The sequence below is a fragment of the Xenopus laevis genome, chromosome 5L, assembly GCF_017654675.1.
Source record: "Xenopus laevis strain J_2021 chromosome 5L, Xenopus_laevis_v10.1, whole genome shotgun sequence".
Classification (NCBI taxonomy): domain Eukaryota; kingdom Metazoa; phylum Chordata; class Amphibia; order Anura; family Pipidae; genus Xenopus; species Xenopus laevis.
The window spans coordinates 13474086-13497750 of NC_054379.1; the positions used below are offsets into that span (position 1 = coordinate 13474086).

At 36.2% G+C, this 23665-nt stretch overlaps 1 protein-coding gene across 1 annotated transcript in view; it reads right to left on the reverse strand.

The window, feature by feature from the left end:
* ush2a.L (Usher syndrome 2A (autosomal recessive, mild) L homeolog) overlaps positions 1–23665 on the reverse strand; it is a 442265-nt gene that overhangs the window by 391005 nt on the left and 27595 nt on the right. Inside the window, exons 4-9 of the mRNA XM_041562401.1 lie at positions 15003–15135; positions 14299–14362; positions 13028–13319; positions 12592–12776; positions 7937–8167; positions 6443–6536 (exon numbers count right to left, since the gene is read on the reverse strand). Coding sequence (XP_041418335.1) covers positions 6443–6536; positions 7937–8167; positions 12592–12776; positions 13028–13319; positions 14299–14362; positions 15003–15135 — 999 coding nt within the window. The remainder of the gene's footprint in view (positions 1–6442; positions 6537–7936; positions 8168–12591; positions 12777–13027; positions 13320–14298; positions 14363–15002; positions 15136–23665) is intronic.

A 23665-nucleotide genomic window follows, 5' to 3' on the forward strand; every position in this document is an offset into this window, starting at 1 on the left:
AGAAGGTTTCTTTTGAATTGGGGCAACTAAGAGGAGCAGAAAGGTTTAAATATCCTGTAGTGCTAACTGCTAGAAGCAAGGTACAGGTGTGGAATCTGTTATCCAGAAACCCGCTATCGAGAAAGCTAAGAATTACATCTGCCATAGACTCTATTTTAATCAAATAATTTGAATATTTATTCTATTCTAATCTATTGTTTCTCCTACTCAATACAACCAAAGGAGTCACCACTTGGGTTAGCAGGACTTGGATTTTTAAGGTTGCCCCCCAGGCTGCTGGGGGGGAAAAGCGTGGGGGTAATATCACTCCAACTTGCAGTTGACAGAGTGACAGAGTTTATCAGAGCACAAGTCACATGGCTGAGGGCACTTGGGAAACCAACATGTCTAGCCCCATGTCAAATTTCCAAAATCAATATAACAAAATCTTTTTGTTTGTTTGTTTGTTCTTTTGAAAAAACGGATTTCAATGCAGGATTATGTTGGAGGGGCACTATTAACTGATGAATTTCTTTTAAAAAAAAACATGTTTTTTATGACAGAATCATTTTAACATGCTTAAGCTTAGGAGTTGGGAAGGCCATGTTTCCCAACATTGTAATTATTATAGTTAAAGAATAGATCACAGTGGCCTCAAGAGGAATGGTCGGTGGACCACATTTGGCTGAAGGTATAGAAAGAATGTTTATTCACCTGATGTTTGACAAGGAACAGGTTCTGAGGCATGGAAATATAGAACAATAAATGTGGCATGCCCCACACTCAATTTAGGGGAAGAAGTGAATTAAAGGTAGTAAGTACAAGAATGTGTAGCATTTATTGGTTAGCTGTTTAGGAAAAAAACAACTCTTTGGTTGCCATGGGTTAAAGAACAAGGCATAGGGATAAACTTTAGACCTTTTATTACCCAATTGTGCATTACAAATATTCTCTTTATTTTTTTCAGTTTACAAGGCAAGTGTAAGTCCAGGACTTGTCCAGTAACAGCCTCTAACACAGTGCTGTCCAACTTCTGTGGTACCGAGGGCTGAAATTTTTCTGGCCGATAATGGAAGTCAGTGTTGACCACTCCCCTTTTAAACCACACCCACTGTACACCACACCTACGTTACCACAAGAACTTTTAAGATAATTTCCCCATTAACGGTGGTAGCACACCAATAAACCAAATGGTTGGTGCTCACTGCAGGGAAATCCCTCATCACTCATATGTGTAAAATTCAAGTCATGTTAAAACCTACCCTTAAATCCATATACCTCCTCCTCCCCTGTGGATAATATAACAAGCCCCCCAAAACACCTTAGGGGCCCCAAACAACAAATTCCAAATGCAAACAAAGTCCTACCAGGCTTACATCCCACAGGTAGCATAGGGCTAACAGAGCTTGGCATACCCAAGCAGCACTGGGAAAGCAAAGAATGGAACACACAGGGAGCATAGGGAAGGCAGAATATTATTCGCCCATCACTTATCCTGTCATATAGAGAATTAACACCAATTATTAGATTTTTTCCTTTTTCTCAACCTTAATCTATCTATCTTAATATGTGGCCTAGGTATCCTTGGTCTAGCTTAAAAGAAAACTAGTACAGTGTTTTTGTATGCTTCTCTGAACCAGTTAGACTGAAAAAAAAATGCCCGATAAACATTAATATTCAAAAAGTAATCCAAAACACTTATCTCAACTCAAGATTTCATTTCCTAGGTCATTTGAAGGGAAATATCACATAGATATCAGAAGTAAAAAATTATTTTTGAAAGTATTATGCATTTATTTGACTTTTTTCCATTTTATAGCCTTCAGTTCAGGAGACATATTACGATGAAAAGCATCTTATATTAGGAAACAACCATTAAAATTGTAGTAAAGGGGCTATATTGTTGAGGGATTTCAACTCCGTATCATTTCTGTGCACGTTGCAACGTGGGACCATCCCTTTCCTGCAACATAATGACTGCATATGACAGATACTTTTAGGAAGGTCATTTCACGGTATTAAATAGAAAGGTTTTGGTTTACATACTGAATGCTGTCAAAATTGAATGGTGAAAAGTGAATTATCTTAACAACTCTTTGACAATTATTTTTTTTACATAATTAAAAAATACATATATGTATTTGAAGGCAAAAAATATATTTGACATCACTTTACCTATAAATAAATCAATATTTGTGGGAGCGTTGACAGACATACAACCCCATAAGTGTAATCAGGAAACATCGAATTTGCAATTTGGGAACCCCGATGCTCCTGTGTAACTCTGAAGATTCTACAGCTTATGGCAGGCAGCAAGTTTAATTTAATAAAAATGTGAATTGCTTGGTGTGGTGTTTATACAAATGATCTAAGGGTGTCACTGTGCACAGAACATTAATATGGCTAAAAATGCCATATTTTATATACTGCATATATTGCGTCAGCCTAAAGTTTCAGCTTCTCAATTGCAAAAATGATCCAGGACTTTAAACTAGTCACCATCTTGGAAAGTGTCTGTGACACATGCTCAGTGGGCTCTGATTGGCTGTTGAGAAGCTAAGCTTAGGGCTCGTCACTAATTATCCAGCAGAAAATGAGCTTCCCCTGTAATATAAGCTGATGCTACAGGTTTGCTGATTATTAAATTCTGATGCTAATTGCACTGGTTTCTGTGCTGCCATGTAGTAATTATGTGTATTAATTACTAATCAGCCTTATATTGTGACATTTCTCTTCTATGTGTACTGTATATTGTGAGTGGGTCCCTAAGCTCAGTAAGTGACAGCAGCACAGAGCATGTGCAGTGAATCAGCAGAAAAGAAGATGGGGAGCTACTGGGGCATCTTTGGAGACACAGATCTAAAGGGCTGTAATCGCTTAGTACAGAAGCTCAGTAAATGACAGCCTTTACAACATTTCTAGCTACTTCTTTGGTTAAGCTTTAGTTCTCCTTTAACACAAATGATTGTTTCAAGCTTTAATCAGTTCAGCCCAGTCCTATTTAGATGTCATAGAAGTCAATGGAAGGGGGTATGTATGATTTTCAAAAGATCTGTTGAAGAGTTAGTTGGGTGGAGGATATCTTCACCCAACACCTATTTTCTAAAAATAATGAATACATTAAATACAGTACACCATTTCGCATTAATCATAACAATTTTTAATTTCTGTTCATTAATTTTTTCAACTATTTCAAATGTACGGCCCATGGAAAGCAATATTTCCCTAAAACTTCTGCTTAACAGACCTCAAGTAGAACTGATTTACTCCACTGTTTCAACAGTCAGAGAACAGAAACAATTTTTATTATAATTAGTTTTATAAATAACTTTAAAACCACTGAAAATGCTAAATAAATGTGTATTGGAAATTTTCATAGAAACGCATTTTCTTTTATTATGCAAAAAATATTTTTGAATGGAGATCACCTTTAACTCCTGGAAAATATACCCCTCTTTATTATGGTGTGTTTTTAGCTTTTCTGTATTATTATTTTTTTTAAAAGAAACAGTTGTGCTTCAGTTTGAGCAAACTGATATTAAAAATAAACCTCACAAAGCTGGCAAGAAAAAAAATATTATTCCCTTAAAGCAAAATGTTGTCAATAATGCTTTCAGAATTTAATAAGCAGTTGTGATAATTATATTATAGAGAGACATAAAAGACTGTGAGATAAGAAACAACGCTAACCTGGCAGGCTGCTAAACGAGATATACCTGCCTGAGGAAAATCTAAAGAGCATTGAAAAATATTAGCAACAGGAGGGCATGGTGTTTAAATGATTAAGGAAATATTCTAAGCAGTTATAAAAACATGTCTTCATATCAAAAGATTAAATTGTATATTTAATTTGCTTCCCAAGGAAGAAGAGAAACTGTAACTGAGAAACGAGAAAACGTTCATTATTTAGAGAGTGGAGGTGCATGTGTAGCCTTGTGAAAGTTCTATCTTAATAGATTCCATAGTTGAACTAATAACCTCCTTGTATAAAACTTCTCTTTATCCAATGGGGATGTGTTAGTATAATACTTAAGAGCAGAGAAGTTTTCATCTATTCAATATCAAAGAAAAAACTAAGTATTCTAAATTTTTCAATATTCTAGGTTCTGTCCAGACTCTAGGATAGAAAACTTTATCAGTTCTGCTCAGGCCTAGCCAGATGCCATAGAAGTCAACTTCTTCTGCATTTTCCAAGTATTCTTAAATGTTTCAATATTCTAGTTAGTGTCCAGAATCTAGGATAGCTAAAATAAGTGTCCACTCTACTCTGTAGTTTGCAGTTAAACTATGGAGCCTGAGCAAGGACTTTATGAAGAAAATTGCATTTTTTGATCTTCCACATCATGTTATACGTGTCTATACTGTTCTGTTGACCATACTGTCCAACCATCTGAATAAGTATGCTAGGTCGAAGGACCATTTTAACATACCTGATCTGATGGATAAATATTTCAGCTACAATTGACCATACAGGTAAGTTCATGGTGCATCAACAGACAAGGAAGCAGTGATGAGCCTCAGCTGCTCTCACTTCCTGTACTTCTTATTTTTTTAGGCTAGTGGTGTCAATTCACATGCCTGGCCACAAGTACAGTGTCACTTGGTATCTATCCATGGATCAGTCAGCTATTTAAGGAGTTCAGTGTATGGCCAGCTAGAGATAATAAGATACTGTATGTCTTCCTGCACCATGTAGCTTGTACTCCCAGGTATATTAAGCAACAAGGAAATGTAAAATGATTGGGGGATGTTGTATAGTGGTTCTAATCTCTTACGTCTTACCACAATCTGATTTTTCTCTTCCTTAAGAAACACACCAGCCTAGGATACTTTAGTCCACATCATGCAGCAAACATCTTGTCCCAGACTCTCAGGTATCCTCTGTGCAAGTAGAGAAGTTACGTTTTTGCCAATCATGTACTGGATACCTGTGAGCCTGGTACAAAAGGGCAGTGGCCTGCTATGAGCAAAATTACCCCAGAATGGTGCCTTTATGAACAATAGAAGTACCACCCCAGTTTAAAGGAAAACTATACCCCCAAAATGAATACTTAAGCAACAGATAGTTTATATCAAATTGAATGACATATTAAAGAATCTTACCAAACTGGAATATATATTTACATAAATATTGCCCTTTTACATCTCTTGCCTTGAACCACCATTTCGTGACTCTATCTGTGCTGCCTCAGAGATCACCTGACCAGAAATACTACAACACTAACTGTAACAGGAAGAAGTGAGGAAGCAAAAGGCAGAACTCTGTCTGTTAATTGGCTCATGTGACCTTACATGTGTGCACAGTGAATCTTACGATCTCAGGGGGCGGCCCTTATTTTTTAAAATGGCAATTTTCTATTTATGATTACCCAATGGCACATACTACTAAAAAAGTATATAATTATGATAATGGTTCATTTACATGAAGCAGGGTTTTACACATGAGCTGTTTTACTCAGTATCTTTTAATAGAGACCTACATTGTTTGGGGGGTATAGTTTTCCTTTAAGATGTAAGCAAACAGTTTCACCAAGGTGTGTTTAATAAATACCTACCCAGTAGTGATGGGAAAATTCCCAAAACATTTGGCAAACACATTGGCTGTTTTTGTGCAACATTTTTCAAACTGCTTGACTTTTTTTTTTCTACTAAACATTAGTCTATAGGTGTTTTATTCATTGTGAAATGGGGAGAAATATTTCGCTCATCCCTAGTACCCACCTTGCAGAAAGAGTTAATTATATGGTGAATTGATTAGGAACAAGTACGCATTTTTATAACACATATTCATGTTTTGTGTACCATCTGACACACCTAGGATGTATAAGTATAGTTAGATATATATATAGAGTTTAATTTGCACATTTTGTTGCTATCTCTATTTTTGGGTTGAAAAAACGACTACGCCCCATCATGCTTGTCCTTTTTGTGTGAACCCCCAACATATACTATACTGTATATATAAATATATATTTATATATATATATATATATATATATATATATATATATATATATATATATATATATATATATATATATATATATATATTCCAAAAGTACCTGCACTCATACGCTGGTCAATGGTAGGTGCACGGTCAAAGTATAATATCCACAGTTCAAAATGGATCAGCACTCCAGTAGTTTAATCAAACAGATTTATTAACACATCACTCGTGTATTCCGACGTTTCGGCCCCCCTTGATAAAGGCCCCAACGAGGGCCGAAACGTTGGAATACATGAGTAATGTGTTAATAAATCTGTTTGATTAAACTACTGGAGTGCTGGTCCATTTTGAACTGTATATATATCCATTTACTTCAATACTAGGTCAACAGAAACTAAGGGATTCAGTTGAATTTGAACCTTGAGAAAATACTGAAAATTCAAAATGGATTTTGAGCATGGAATGCAACTGTTAAAACCTCACAACTACGACAACAGTAAATACTTATTTTCTTACATTAGCTCCATAGGTGTGGCTGTTAATGTCACAAAGGCAGCGGTATGGAGTAACAGTTTGATCACAGGAATCAGCATGCCCATTGCAATCACATCTGGACAAAGAACAAAACAAAGGAGAAACATATTGATTTAGATATATGCAGAATCGGTACATGAACTCTTACTTGTGGCTGTGGATAGTGTCTTAAGAGACATGGGCAAAAAAAAGAGTGCAACCTTTAATGCATAAAAGGAAAATGTAAAATTGTGATCCTGCATTAAAGGCAATTATACAACACTTTATCAAGAAATAATTTTGTAGAGTTTTAGAAGAGTGCAAGAGGGTGCTCCTACGTGCCTCCTCCAATTGAAGTCTATGGAAGGTGTATTTTCAATATTCAAGCAATTTTATTTTTCATTAAAATTGATCTTTCCATGATGTAATGCAATCAGGTTTTCCTTTTCTGATTTTTTCTGCTTCTAGCTATTAAAGGAAAAACTTTAAATACGATAAATCAGTCTGAGAAGATATATATATATACACATATATACATATTGGGATCAAGTACAAGGTATTGTTTTATCATTACAGTGAAAAAGGAAATCGTTTTTAATATTGTGGATTATTTGATCAAAATAGATTCTATGGAAGGCCTTTCTGTAGTTCAGAGCTTTCAACAGTTTCTGGATAAATGATCCCATACCTGTACAGCATGTCCTTTGTTTCCCTTGTTTCAATTATCTAAAAAGCTCTATAACATATCAAACATACAGTTTCTTTTACTTAGGTAGCTTTTTGATGCCATTATTATTAGCTTTGATTCTGATGATAGCTAATTCTTATTATGGAGACATAAAAAAATTGCTTCAGTCTCAACTCCGTATTATTTTAAAGTAAAAGTAAAGGATATTGATCTAAATAAAGTCCTCTTACAATGATTAATTTTCAGTCCAGGGAACGTATTATTTATATTGTGCTCTTCCATTCAATATAATATAAACAGTTTAACAATGTATTTAGCTGGCTAGGTTATCTAGTTCTTATTGTGACAGGATTGCTTGAGAAAGAAAAAAAAAATTGATACAACCTGTAATGAGCAATTCCATAGGGAAATTCACTTATACATCATCTATTTCTATTGGAAAGGCATATTTGAACTCTAGGGCTACATGAATAATGAATACTAATAAAAATGTAAGGGAAATCAAATTTCAGAATCACTTAATTACTTCAAGATGGTACTACTGGGCTGGTTGTATTATTACTGTAGGAATAAAATGCATCAATTGTCACATGATTGTAACACGATCGCTGACAATACTATTCCTCATTACTTTAATGCTCATTTTATAGTCAGTCCTAAGAACCTGACTCCCAAGGTGTACATTAATATGTTTTGAAGTACTACCTGCAATAAGCATGATGTGTTGTTATTTATTGCATTTTCAGAAATGGACTCTGAATATTTAATCAAATCTTCCTACGAATAGATGATGCAGTGCTTGTACTTACCTTCCACTTATAGTAATTTCACTGATTCCATGATATCTGTGTCTGTAGTTAACAGCTTCGGCCTCAGACCCGTCAGAGTAATACTGGCTGAACAAGTGAATCCTCAGCTGGGAAACTTTAACAAATTCTTGAAGACTTCGCGTGTTGTAGAAGTCATTGTACCCTGGCCGATGGTTGGGCTCAGGGGTAAGGATGCTAAGGGTCACATTTCCTCGAGAAAATGGTGTATACCTAAAGTTCCATAATATTAGAGAGTGTTGTTAGGAATCACATTTCAAACAATATATAGCAACTTACATATTACTCTATTCATCCTTTTAGTCAAACCTGCCTAATTTCTATTAGAGGTTATTATATCATCCCATATTTATTATAACATAGTCATCATATCTCCATCCCCTTAAAGTGGATGGTCACCTTCAGACAAATGTCCATGATATTAGTTCCATAATATTAGAGTGTTGTTAGTAATCACATTTCAATGCAAACCATATGAATATATATCAACGTACATATTAACCTATCCATGTAGTTCAACCTTAAGTCAAACCTGCCTAATTTCTATTAGAGTTTATTATTTCATCCCCATATATATTATAACATAGTCATCATATCTCCTTCTCCTTGGATGGTCATCTTCATTGAAATGTCCAAATTTGTCCTAGGTCTTCCTTTATCAAGGAATCACAGTCCTATTAATAGTATTAGTGGCTTAGATATTTTTACCTCCCAGGTGCATAACCTTCCATTTAAACACCTTAACTCAAATGTTTGATGCCTAGATTGTCCATCAGGTTCCCACTTCAGAATCCTGAATGGAATTAATTGACCTGCAAACAGGCTGCAACCCCAATAATACTCTTCTCTAGATTAGAACATGTCTATTGCTTGTACATTACCTACACAATCCCCCATGTTCCTTTATGAATTCTAACTGACAAGGGACAGTCAGGTTTTCAAAACAGTCAGGCTTAAGAACTTAAGAAAGAATTACTTACAAAAACAGACCTATCAATGAAAAAGGATCAGCACAACCTATAGGTAACTTTTAGGGGCAGATTTATCAAATTTCAAGCTATTTTTTGTGTACTTCAACTAGGGAATAGTCCAAATTCGATTTGAATTTGAAAAAAATTTGAATATCAAAATGTATCATGTACTGTCTCAACTTCGACCATTCGCCATCTTAAACCTGATGATTTGCTGTTTTAGCCTATGGGGGACCTCCTAGATCCTATTGGGAGTCAATTAGGGGACTTTGAAAAATCAAAGTTTCTTTCGGGAAAAACTTTGATTCAAATTAGATCGAATGCGCTATTACTTAGATTTAAATGATTCAAATTGCCGAATGTTTAAAGCAAAGATCTTTCCTACTTCTGACATACTGTAGCATTGAGAAATAAAATTTACTGTACCATCTGACTTCAACCCAGTGGGACAGTCTGCTGAACCAGCCCTCCAAGATTTTTATGCATACTGAGATTGGATAGTAAGTTCAAAATTAACCATATCTACATTTATGGAAAATCTCAACAATTGCACTAGGCTTAGATCAGAACAGGCTATAATATTACGCCTAAATAAATGTTGTTCTGTTTATGGGTGGAGCTGAACCATGGCAAGTAGATAAGGGGAAAGGCATGGGACTTGACTTTGTGGAATAGCCCTTACCTAATATATATTAAGTCAATCTTGTTCTACAACTAAGTTCCACTTCATTGACAACTAAACTAGCTGAAAAAATACGATAAAATGTTTAAATGATAAAATGTTGTTGCTTCACTTTATACATACAAATATTGTTTTATATTTTGCAAAAACAATCTTGATCTGTGTGATTTATTTAAAAAACAAACAAGATATTCTAAATAGCTCACCCCGGCACAATTAAATTAGTATTCCTAAAAGTTCCATTGATCTGAAAACTTAATCTCAGAATGGAGGGGTTTATAAACTGTAACAATCTAACTATTGACATGAAAGGTCCCAACTCACCAAACCCTCCATAAATTAATTAAGATCCATCTCGTTTGTGAAACAATTAAGCGCTAATGTCATTCACACTTTGGATGGATCCATAATGCAAAACTTGTTTGTTTGCGTTTAAATGGGGAAAAAAAATCCGGCGTCAATACTGGGTTTTATTTTCCATTCAAATATGTATTGATAGAGCCATCCATTTGGCTAAAAGTCATCATTCCTCTAAGTCCAACAATTCCGAAGTCTTATATATCCAAATGCATGTGATGCTTAGGAACGTGATGTGTTTATATGTGCTATTAACATGTTCTTCAAGCTCCCTTCTTTATGCTCAGAAGCACTTGGGATCTCTTCCCTTAAACATCAGATATCAGATGAAAGCATGAAGTAACCTCTAATATTTCAGGTCATTTCTTATCTCATTTTTTACCACTGCCTAAATTGTTTCATTTGGCACAAATAATGGCTTGTGAGATATTAGCACCTAAATGTTATTTGTACTTGAAATTATCTTAAAGGGATACTGTCATGGGAAAAAAAATTTTTTCAAAATGAATCAGTTAATAGTGCTGCTCCAGCAGAATTCTGCACTGAAATCCATTTCTCAAAAGAGCAAACAGATTTTTTTATATTCAATTTTGAAATCTAACATGGGGCTAGACATTTTGTCAATTTCCCAGCTGCCCCAAGTCATGTGACTTGTGCTCTGATAAACTTCAATCACTCTTTACTGCTGTACTGCAAGTTAGAGTGATATCACCCCCCTCCCTTTTCCCCCCAGCAGCCAAACAAAAGAACAATGGGAAGGTAACCAGATAGCAGCTCCCTAACACAAGATAACAGCTGCCTGGTAGATCTAAGAACAGCACTCAATAGTAAAAACCCATGTCCCACTGAGACACATTCAGTTACATTGAGAAGGAAAAACAGCAGCCTGCCAAAAAGCATTTCTCTCCTAACGTGCAGGCACAAGTCACATGACCAGGGGCAGCTGGGAAATTGACAAAATGTCTAGCCCCGTGGCAGATTTCAAAATTGAATATAAAAAAATCTGTTTGCTCTTTTGAGAAATGGATTTCAGTGCAGAATTCTGCTGGAGCAGCACTATTAACTGATTCATTTTGAAAAAAATTTTTTTCCCATGACAGTATCCCTTTAATGTTTTGGGTAGACGAAAAAATGCAAATAAAGTACTGGTACTAGAATTGAAAGAGACCTGTAAGTTGCATGAAACAACAAGGCAATAGCCATCAAGACTACTTTCCACATAATTTTTTTTATGTATTTATAATAACTGTTTAGGGATGAGAAACCTTTTTCACCTGGTACATTTTTGTGGAGACATTTTTGTTTTGGTTTTGATTTGGATTACTTGGGTTGTCACCGACATCTGGGGGCAGATTTATCAAGGGACGAATTTCGAATTGAAAATTTTCACCGAATTTGGCCAACCTACGATCTAAGTAAAATCGTTCGAACGATTTTAGCGTACGATCGAGCGATTTTACTTTGATGTGTAAAGACTTAGAAAAATGGTCTAGGCTAACATAGCATTTCGGCAGGTTTAATTTGGTGAAGTATTGAAGTCTAAGTTCTTTTAAAGAGACAGTACTTAGATTATCGAATGGTCGAATATTTGAACGATTTTACTTTGAATTTAATTTGAAGTCAAAGTTGAAGTCGTAGTAGCCTATTTGATGGTCGAAGTATCCAAAAAATTACTTTGAAATTTGAACTTTTTTAACTTTGAAAATCCACTCGAACCTTTGTAAATCTGCCCCCTGGTATACATTCCATGTCAATAGCCCCATTAAAAATATATTTACCAAGGTGTTTAATACTTATTTTCACTGCTTGTATTATACATGCAGAGATCAGGCGTCCCGACTATTTTTATCCACAAGCCTCATTGAAATGTAAAAAAGAGTTGGGGAGCTACACAAGTATCAAAAAAGTCCCTAGTGATGCACAGTTGCATCAAAAATGACCACCTGCTTTGAGGCCACTAAGAGCAACATCCAAGGTGTTGGTGAGAAACATGTTGCTCCCAAGTCACTGGTTGGGGATCACTGCTATATATATAAGCTGTCTCTTTTCAGCATCCGTGACCCTGGATATAATGTTTTATACATACAAATTTTCTTTAATAATACATCCCTTATATTGACTGATGATAGCTGCCAGCATGGTTTAACCCTTGATTAAAGCTTACTAAGTTATTGTTTAGATGCTTGTAATATATATAATGCAATATATATATATATATATATTGTAATAATGCTTAGAGGCAATAAAACATGGAATAAAAAAATACAGAAAGCAAGAAAGGCAGTTACAGTGGACAGTTTAATGGCTGAAGATGAACATTTTCAGCGTATATATCAACACTGGGCTAATTTGCATTTGCTTAGCAGTAACTAAAATCAGTCAAACAGTAACTAGCATTGTTCAGTCAGCTGCAGGCAGAACAAAAAAAGCAAACATTTGATTGGTAGGGTCAAGGTGCCATTTTTCCCAGTGTTGGGAAATGAGCCCCTTCACCCAATAATTCAGCTGGTGCACAAAATAATGCATCCTCGTGCAAATAACTTTCTTTACTGTCAAAGAAAATTGACTAGTATTTTTCAAAACTGTGTGAAACAAATTAAAAACACAAGAACTTCAAGAATTCATACCTAGGTAACTGCTGGCAATTGACAGAGTCTGGAAATTTCAAAACACCATTGTTCTCCATTTTGAAATATGAGCAGTCCTTAGAAAAATATTGCCAGTCTTCCCATGGAGAATCCCTATCTTTCTTTTTCTGGATCTTTAATGCCTGTGGGAAAGGGCTATAAAACTGTATAATAACATAAAAAACCTAAAAAAAAATAAAAAAAATAATTATTTTCAAATCAACATTCAACATATAATTCAACAGCATCAAATACAAAACTTGATTGGCACATGCATATTTCATCTGGATCTAGGAAATGACCAAAAATATCTTTCTTAAATACTTCAAAACCACATGAAAAAATAGATCTCTATATGAATTGTTCAAATGCTTGGATTTGCCAAAATTACTGCAATAGATTCTTTCAGTTATCATTTAACAATTAAAAAAGGCACCTGATATTGTCCATTAACTAAGTCCAACGTAATAAAAATGCCTCTCTCAGTGTTTGAAGATGGAAGTAATGAAGAGATCCAGGTGGTTTCAAGATCATTGTCATTCATGTAAGACACAGGATGTGCATCGGGATTTACTCTTGAAATCTTATCTCTGGTTGAGCTCTCAACTCCATTTGGGATGCAAAACCTTTGAGCCAGTGGGTGTACACGAGGATGACTGCTGGGGCAACGACATTCGGACTGAATATGTAAATATGGAAGCTCTTTAGAAAATACCTCCATAATTTCTCTGGAAAAAAAATTAGAATTCATATTAACTCTTCTTGGAAGAATTAACAAAAATGTAGGGCACGTGTGAAAAAGATTAGTTATAATTAGGTGATGAGCAAAATATTTTGCCTGGTTTTGCCAAGAAAAATGGGCCACAGACAATAATGGATAGTAAAAAAATGTCGAGTGGTTTTAAAAATGTTGCACAATAAGAATAATTGTCACGCAAGAAAACGCCCATTGACTTCAATGTGTTTGGTACCGTTTTTTGCAATTTTCCAAATTTTTGGCGAAACAAAATAGGTCAGATATCACTAGTTATCATTGATAGGGCCATTATCCTTTATATAATTTTCACACCACATTGGTCTAATTTAATTATTAAGGAGTGCAAATTTTGCATCCTCCACTTCAAATGATTGATGATTATTTGTTGATAAAATACCCCATTGTACTCATTTGTCAGGCTACCAAACTACTCATGTAGTATTATATTTATCTTACAAAGAGATGAAAATGATGAAAAACGTTAGAATGAGTATGTACAACCCTCTAAGAATACCATTAATGTTATAGATAATCCCAGATAACCACATCAGCATGGGTATTGCCCTGTATCAAGCACAACATATATACATAGAAATACCATAAAGCTATGCCAGCATGGGTATAAGCCTTATACATGAACAGCCCCTTAAATCAACTAGTAGCCTGTATGGAGACACAGCATATATATCTCAGCAATGACAATCCCCATAGGCTCAGCAAACCCAAGTCCTAAGCACTATTCTTCAGGAGCAGCTCACTACGTTACTCAAGGCTTGTAAAGATAAAGAACATACAATTAATGTGAGCTGACCTCTTCTGAAGCAAGTTAAATTACTGATACCCACCAATATTAATTCTGATTCTCAACCCAAGTTAAACATATCAGATCTTTGCTTTCATTTTTCAACCTGTAGACAATTCAAAATTAATTGTTGATTGGAACATTTTACCTGTTTGAAAGAGCCACTGAGTACACCCGAAAATCCTGCATTCTTCCAACAAATTGTTCCGACCCTGTTAAAATGTAAGGCAATTTGGAATGCAAATACAATTTCATGTGTAATTTAAATACCTTATTAGCTTCAAATTATTTTATCTTTCATGCTCTTCAAAACTTCGAAAATGTAATATCTGTCGCTTAATCCTCTGCTATAAAAGAATGATTTATAATATCTTAGAAGAACATTTGTACCATTCTTTATTCTGATTAGCAAGGTGGTATGGAGGCCGCCTCATTAAGCTCAAGTAATGAGCCAGTCCAAGTGCCACCTTTAATTAGTAAAGAGATAGGTACAATTGTTCTTTAAAGTTGCAATGTAAAGACAAAAAACAGTGCTGCCATTCTACTCATATATTAGACTTTATAGCATCATGAATTTTGTTGCCCTAATTTATGAGTGTCGGTGGCAGTATGACATGTCCAAAAGTGAATAGGAAATGACTTGAATAGAAAGGTAAACAAATAAAATACAAAATGAACAAAAAGTTGAGCTTTGTTGCCCTAATTTATAAGTGGTAGTGTGTGTAGTATGAGCAGTGTGCCTGGGCAGTAATGTATTCTTTAGTGTTGAAAATGAATACAAATGGATATACAGATGTTTGACAATAAATAACTCATCAACTTTATTAAAAATAAAAACCAATATAACTATACCATTAACATTTTGTCCTAGTACAATTGAACTGTCGTCATCATCCAGTACAGAGTCAGTAAGGAGTCTTGATGCAAATGCATTTCCATCTTCCTCCAATCCATTGATAAAAAAACTAATCTTGATCTGGTGCACCTGTCACAAATAGCACAAATGTTTATACATTATCACAAAATATATATTCTCTGGTACCTGACATTGTATTATAGACGTAAGCTTTGTTTCTTAAACACATTCCTTACATCTGCATTGTTTCTAGTCCATTTTGGCTGATGAATTACTAATCTGTTTGTGCTGAGCAACATGAGGGTTACACTCTAGTGATGTGCAAGTCGACAAAAAGTCTACCTGCACCCAACTTTAGTCCACCCATTCACCTAACCTGGCGTGCCTTGATATTTATAGACTCACGCCCACCCCTCTCAGATCTCATGCAAAGGGGTGGGGCATGCAGGAACAATTCTATATAAAATGCTCACTGGAGGCATAAGTGGGGCATTATAAGGTCAGGGTTGGCACATGGAGAAGTTTAGCCTAAACCTGCCTACCTGCCTGATTGTTGAGTGCAGATAAATTGATGTAAGAAAGCTCAAATTCCTGCTCTTTTCTTGCATTTTTTTCTTAAGTGGGATTTTTTTTTGCTCCAGGTTTTAAGTGAAGACTCTTTAATTTTTTGAAAACACCCTGTTTTGTTCAATTGCACTTTTTTACATCAATTCTCTTGAACCTTAAGACCTTAAGACCGATTGATAATAAATCAGTCACCTTAGAGGTGGATTTAAAAAAAAAATTAGGATTTTCTCACCAGCGAGTAACCTCTAATTTTTTTTTTAACATCTTTTGTTGCTACTGAGTTTATTCCTTACATTTATTAAACTCAAAGTTGCCTTCACGATCATAAAATTAAAGTGAGAAAATGTATTTTCATGATTGTGTAGTTACATTTGAGTTGCATGAAGTTTCACAGTAATGCTTCCAAAATGTTTCCAAAACGCTTGAGTATTCTAAAGTAAATTTACTTATGGAAATATTTTAATTCAAACCCATGCAGAGGTGGCCATTGATTTTAAACAGATATAGGGACCTGTGGTGAAAACCTCTAGTTGGTGAGAAGACACAAGCAAATATAATAAAGAATCAAAATATCTCAGAGGAAGAATTTTTTTCATTAACATCAGGAGAAATCTCAACCAATTAGTAGCCAAAGGTGGTCTGTGACAATTTACTTTGTATTGTCACAAAGCTGAGTGCCCAGTAATAATGAGAACCCAGTAACATTGTTAACAACCAATAGTAAATTTAGGGGCTGATTTACAGTACAAACAATTGCATTAAAACATTTTCCAAGAATCTCTTAAAATTTGTGGTTTTCCTATTTATTTTCAAAAACTCAAAAAATAATTTGAATAGAAAAATTTAACAGGTAAAAGTTGTTGAGGTCCTATAGAAGTCAGTGGGAGCTGCACTGATTCTATTGAACTGTTTTAAATGAATTCCGACTTTTAGACTTTTTTCACTAGGAATAGACTGAAAAATGTTTAGAGGTATTCATATTTTTTTTTACTTTCCGTTCATACTTTTTTAATTTGGATTTTTTACTAAATGTCATGACATTTGTAGTTTTAGAGAAAGGGGGTTTAGTCGTGGTTTCAAAGACCTCTAAAACAACTAAAAGTTGACCTTTAATAAATAGACCTTCAAATCTAAATGGAATCCAGAAATTTCATTTTGAATTTAAACTGAGTTTTAATGATTATTATATATTTTACAACAACTTAAATGTGGTGAAACCAACTGAAGTCAACTGGACAAATCTAGCAGCAAAAAAAATGTAGTGTGGCAAATAACATACATTTTTATACAACTTTTTTAAGGTTTTTTACCCCATAATTTTACACTCTGATACACATAGTTCAAAATTCATTAGACGCCTTGATAACATGATTTTACATGGTGAACCATGGTCAATTTGGTAATGCTTAATGTATAATAATACCATTTTTGACACAGATTGATATACATGCCCCTAAGAATAAATAGGAATTATTCTAACACATCCAATCAGATCACTTATAGACTTCGCAACTGCTTCAGTGGATGAAAAGTGTTTACTGGATACAAATCGTTCAGATGCAATAACCATTTACGCACAGAGGGGTGTAATATTCTTAAACATTGTTTCTGTAAAAATCAGAACATAAACATTCAACAGCCCTAAGTACAACAGTTTTGCATATTTCTGCTCATGGAAATAAACACAAATTGCCTCCCGTTTCAAACCATGATTATCATCAGAGCCTCGGGCATTAACCACCCAGAATAAAAAAGCATGGATATATATTCGTGAAGGGGTGCAAAATTGCCCTTGAGAATTGTTATGTTACTGGAAGATTATGCTTTTTTTAAATAACATTTCATGTAGTAGTATTGCTTACCCTTGTACTAAATTGGGCATTTTCAAAGCTATTAACATACAGGAGTTACGAGCAAAGGGAGAAAAAAATTAAATCTAACGGAACGTTATTTATTTGTTTAGGAAGTTAACCATTTCCATCACTATCAGTGTTTTTCTTTTTTTTCCAATTTGTGCAATCTCTATGCGTGAAATCTGTGTTGAATTTCATTATAAAAGCTTTTAAACATAACTAGCATGGACGGAATTGCATTTTTCCGCTTTTTTTTTTTTTTTACTGCCTGTTACTGTCATTCAGTTCTCGACTGTTATCATTATAAAAGATACAGCCATCCCACACTGTTATTTTCTAACATTATCTCGTGTTTTACAATGCCTCGGCGCAACGCGCAGACGTATGAAATATAACTCAGAGAAAGTTCTTAGTGGTATTAATGCATAAAAAAGAATGTGGTTCCATCTCTTCTGTCTCTGCCCAGCCAAAAGCTGACGAACAGCCAATTTTCCTTTATCACATTAGCACAGCCATGAGGGAAAACCATTTGTTCAAGTCAGCAACACTAAAGATACCATTACCAATCTAACATATACATGTTTTATATCAGCTGTATTCTCAGAGTATGAGAGAGCAAACAATATATTAACACTAGCATGACAGTTTATTTAAGAAAAGAAAATTGTCTCTGTAGAGGGACAGAAGTTGAAAATGTATAGCTAAAGCACAGTGTCACCAGTCTAATAAAGGTAATAATTCTTAAGAAGCTTTCTTTATAGCAGGTAACACTCTCATGATAGTCCTGTCATATCATTCAAATAAAAATGTCCTTTCATAACTTTAAATTTACCTCTATAGAGTGGTGAAACTATATATAAATATATAATTACATGTGATTCGTTTATGTATCAATTTTCATATATTTATTTCTGTTTGAATATATTTTTATTTATAATATTGTCAAGAATTTTTTATTGCTTTTTATTATTATTAATATTATTATTATTATTATTATTAACATGCATTTTTAAAGCGCCAACATATTGTGTTTTTTATTTTGACGTTAAGAACATTTTTAAACCTTCACTCATGGTAAATTTCAAAACATTTTAAATATATATTTCACATGTATAAATATATTAATTATACATTAGTGAGACACTAGTGATGGGCGGATCTGCGAAACGGTGAAAAATTTTCGAAACACATTGAAGTCAATCGGCATCAAAATAATTTTGACTCAAGCACCAGTTTTTATACACACACTACTATTTTGTCCAAATGCATTAAAGTCAATGGCCAATTTTTATGAGCGCGAAAATTTTGACGTGCAGCAATTGAATTTTCACCACTGTTTCGCAGGTGGCGAAACATGGAAATTTGCCACAAATCCATGCCTTGTGAATTTATGCGCCCATCAATAATAGACACAATACATTTTAAAAGAAACTGAGATATATTAAAACATTGAAAGCATTCGTGATACGGAGAGAGATATAAATATTTGCAACCACGGAAGGTTAGACTTGAAAACAATTTTTCCTGGGAGAGATGAAGGATCGCACATAAAGTATAGTCCTTGACAATGTAGACTGTAGAGACACAGTGCGAGGGTCTTTATCGCTTTACCATTCCATGAAGGAAAAATTTGGGGTTAGGGATGAGCGAATCTGCTCTAGAATTTCATCATGTCTTTTGTTTCGGCAAGAAAAAAACACTGAATGACTCCAATGAATTTAAAGAGAGGAAAAATATAAAAAAAAGGCCATTGACTTCAATGCAGTTGATAAAATGTTCCCATTTCACAAATTTTTTTGTGGTTTTGCAAATTGTTTAATGAATCGAAACAGGCCATTTTCAAATGAAATCTAATTAATACTTGTAGATTTGTTTATTGAACTTCAAAAACTATTTTTATAGCTAAAAATACAAATTTGCATGTTTCTCCTAATAGTCTCTGGGAAGGGAGTGTGACTGTGGGATAGCAGGTATAGTAGGGAGAGATGGTGTCTATAGTAACAGTGGATAATAGTCTCTGGGAAGGGAGTGTGACTGTGGGATAGCAGGTATAGTAGGGAGAGATGGTTGCCTATAGTAACAGTGGATAATAGTCTCTGGGAAGGGAGTGTGACTGTGGGATAGCAGGTATAGTAGGGAGAGATGGTGTCTATAGTAACAGTGGGATAATAGTCTCTGGGAAGGGAGTGTGACTGTGGGATAGCAGGTATAGTAGGGAGAGATGGTGCCTATAGTAACAGTGGATAATAGTCTCTGGGAAGGGAGTGTGACTGTGGGATAGCAGGTATAGTAGGGAGCGATGGTGCCTATAGTAACAGTGGATAATAGTCTCTGGGAAGGGAGTGTGACTATGGGATAGCAGGTATAGTAGGGAGAGATGGTGCCTCTATTAACAGTGGATAATAGTCTCTGGGAAGGGAGTGTGACTGTGGGATAGCAGGTATAGTAGAGAGAGATGGTGCCTATAGTAACAGTGGGATAATAGTCTCTGGGAAGGGAGTGTGACTGTGGAATTGTAGGTATAGTAGGGAGAGATGGTGCCTATAGTAACAGTGGGATAATAGTCTCTGGGAAGGGAGTGTGACTGTGTGATTGTAGGTATAGTAGGGAGAGATGGTGCCTATAGTAACAGTGGGATAATAGTCTCTGGGAAGGGAGTGTGACTGTAGGATAGCAGGTATAGTAGGGAGAGATGGTGCCTATAGTAACAGTAGGATAATAGTCTCTGGGAAGGGAGTGTGACTGTGGGATAGCAGGTATAGTAGGGAGAGATGGTGTCTATAGTAACAGTGGGATAATAGTCTCTGGGAAGGGAGTGTGACTGTGGGCTAGCAGGTATAGTAGGGAGAGATGGTGTCTATAGTAACAGTGGATAATAGTCTCTGGGAAGGGAGTGTGACTGTGGGATAGCAGGTATAGTAGGGAGAGATGGTGTCTATAGTAACAGTGGATAATAGTCTCTGGGAAGGGAGTGTGACTGTGGGATAGCAGGTATAGTAGGGAGAGATGGTGTCTATAGTAACAGTGGATAATAGTCTCTGGGAAGGGAGTGTGACTGTGGGATAGCAGGTATAGTAGGGAGAGATGGTGTCTATAGTAACAGTGGATAATAGTCTCTGGGAAGGGAGTGTGACTGTAGGATAGCAGGTATAGTAGGGAGAGATGGTGTCTATAGTAACAGTGGATAATAGTCTCTGGGAAGGGAGTGTGACTGTGGGATAGCAGGTATAGTAGGGAGAGATGGTTGCCTATAGTAACAGTGGATAATAGTCTCTGGGAAGGGAGTGTGACTGTGGGATAGCAGGTATAGTAGGGAGAGATGGTGTCTATAGTAACAGTGGGATAATAGTCTCTGGGAAGGGAGTGTGACTGTGGGATAGCAGGTATAGTAGGGAGAGATGGTGCCTATAGTAACAGTGGATAATAGTCTCTGGGAAGGGAGTGTGACTGTGGGATAGCAGGTATAGTAGGGAGAGATGGTGCCTATAGTAACAGTGGATAATAGTCTCTGGGAAGGGAGTGTGACTATGGGATAGCAGGTATAGTAGGGAGAGATGGTGCCTCTATTAACAGTGGATAATAGTCTCTGGGAAGGGAGTGTGACTGTGGGATAGCAGGTATAGTAGAGAGAGATGGTGCCTATAGTAACAGTGGGATAATAGTCTCTGGGAAGGGAGTGTGACTGTGGAATTGTAGGTATAGTAGGGAGAGATGGTGCCTATAGTAACAGTGGGATAATAGTCTCTGGGAAGGGAGTGTGACTGTGTGATTGTAGGTATAGTAGGGAGAGATGGTGCCTATAGTAACAGTGGGATAATAGTCTCTGGGAAGGGAGTGTGACTGTAGGATAGCAGGTATAGTAGGGAGAGATGGTGCCTATAGTAACAGTAGGATAATAGTCTCTGGGAAGGGAGTGTGACTGTGGGATAGCAGGTATAGTAGGGAGAGATGGTGTCTATAGTAACAGTGGGATAATAGTCTCTGGGAAGGGAGTGTGACTGTGGGATAGCAGGTATAGTAGGGAGAGATGATGTTTATAGTAACAGTGGATAATAGTCTCTGGGAAGGGAGTGTGACTGTGGGATAGCAGGTATAGTAGGGAGAGATGGTGTCTATAGTAACAGTGGATAATAGTCTCTGGGAAGGGAGTGTGACTGTGGGATAGCAGGTATAGTAGGGAGAGATGGTGTCTATAGTAACAGTGGATAATAGTCTCTGGGAAGGGAGTGTGACTGTGGGATAGCAGGTATAGTAGGGAGAGATGGTGCCTATAGTAACAGTGGGATAATAGTCTCTGGGAAGGGAGTGTGACTGTGGAATTGTAGGTATAGTAGGGAGAGATGGTGCCTATAGTAACAGTGGGATAATAGTCTGTGGGAAGGGAGTGTGACTGTGTGATTGTAGGTATAGTAGGGAGAGATGGTGCCTATAGTAACAGTGGGATAATAGTCTCTGGGAAGGGAGTGTGACTGTAGGATAGCAGGTATAGTAGGGAGAGATGGTGCCTATAGTAACAGTAGGATAATAGTCTCTGGGAAGGGAGTGTGACTGTGGGATAGCAGGTATAGTAGGGAGAGATGGTGCCTATAGTAACAGTGGGATAATAGTCTCTGGGAAGGGAGTGTGACTGTGGGATAGCAGGTATAGTAGGGAGAGATGGTGCCTATAGTAACAGTGGGATAATAGTCTCTGGGAAGGGAGTGTGACTGTGGGATAGCAGGTATAGTAGGGAGAGATGATGTCTATAGTAACAGTGTGATAATAGTCTCTGGGAAGGGAGTGTAACTGTGGGATAGCAGGTATAGTAGGGAGAGTTGGTGCCTATAGTAACAGTGGGATAATAGTCTCTGGGAAGGGAGTGTGACTGTGGGATTGTAGGTATAGTAGGGAGAGATGGTGCCTATAGTAACAGTGGATAATAGTCTCTGGGAAGGGAGTGTGACTGTGGTATAGCAGGTATAGTAGGGAGAGATGGTGCCTATAGTAACAGTGGATAATAGTCTCTGGGAAGGGAGTGTGACTGTGGTATAACAGGTATAGTAGGGAGAGATGGTGTCTATAGTAGCAGCTAAAGGTCTACAGTACCTTTTGGATACCCCTGGGCTAGTACAATTACTACAGAAAATGGATAATCAGCATGTTAACCCCAGCTGTACCAGTATAATAACTGTAGAAATGGCAAATACGCAATTCATCAATCCCAGTAAGATTACTGAAAAATGTAAAATAAGCATTCCATTAACCTCACATATTTCAGTAAGATCACTAAAAAATGGCCAATGAGGACTCCATTAACTCCATACATGGCAGAAATATTGGTGGATACATTTAAAGCATTACCTTACATGTGCACAAGCTGAATACCGATATCAAAGTTTTATTCTTTCCTTGTGCCCCAAAAGCTGCTTGGCCTCTCTCTGTTTGCCTGCTCAAAAATCCAAGCTGGCCAAAGTGGAAGAATAGAAGGAGTGACTGCAGCAGCAAGTGGTTCAGGGAAAGAAAATTAAAAAAGACACAGTAGGTACTCCAGATCAGTGGGCCCTAGGTAGATGCCTAATAGGCCTTAAGATTAAAGCTGCCTTAGCTAATAACAACAGGTCACAACGATTTCAGATAACAAATCCCCCACCCACTTGTTCTGAAGACAGTATCTGTTTTATTTTTATGCTGATTTTATGCTGATAACGGCAAATCTGATTCTACTTTCCGTAAAAAAAAGGGCTTCTCATTTTAAAGGACAAGTTTGCACTCGATAGTCAAACAGTTGTGATGTAAAGCAGTTTCATTAAATCATAAGTACCCTAACCTTTTCTTGAAAGAACTGCAAGATTTAAAGATTTATAAAGAAATTTTTTGCCTGAACTAGGAAATGACTCATATCTGACATGTACTGAAATGATAATGCTGATTTCAATAGGCATTCTAAGAGCATTTACTCTCTAGAGAATAATATTGCCATGGTCTCCCCTTTGTGTTTTGATTCAAAACTTTCTCGCGAAGGCTTTTAACGTGCCTCTGTCTGCCAAGCTGCGGCGGAGTTACACTGATAGGACTAGGCAAAATAAAGGCTACAAAAAAGATTATGTATTATAATTGTAGACAGAGAACCCAGATAAGCCACATCAATCTGACATCTGCTGGTAAACTTCTAAAAACGGCTTTTGTTTAATCTGTTTTGGGGTTGCTCAATGGAAATTCATTAGGAACAACCTGATTTTTCAGAAGAAATAAAAAGAACA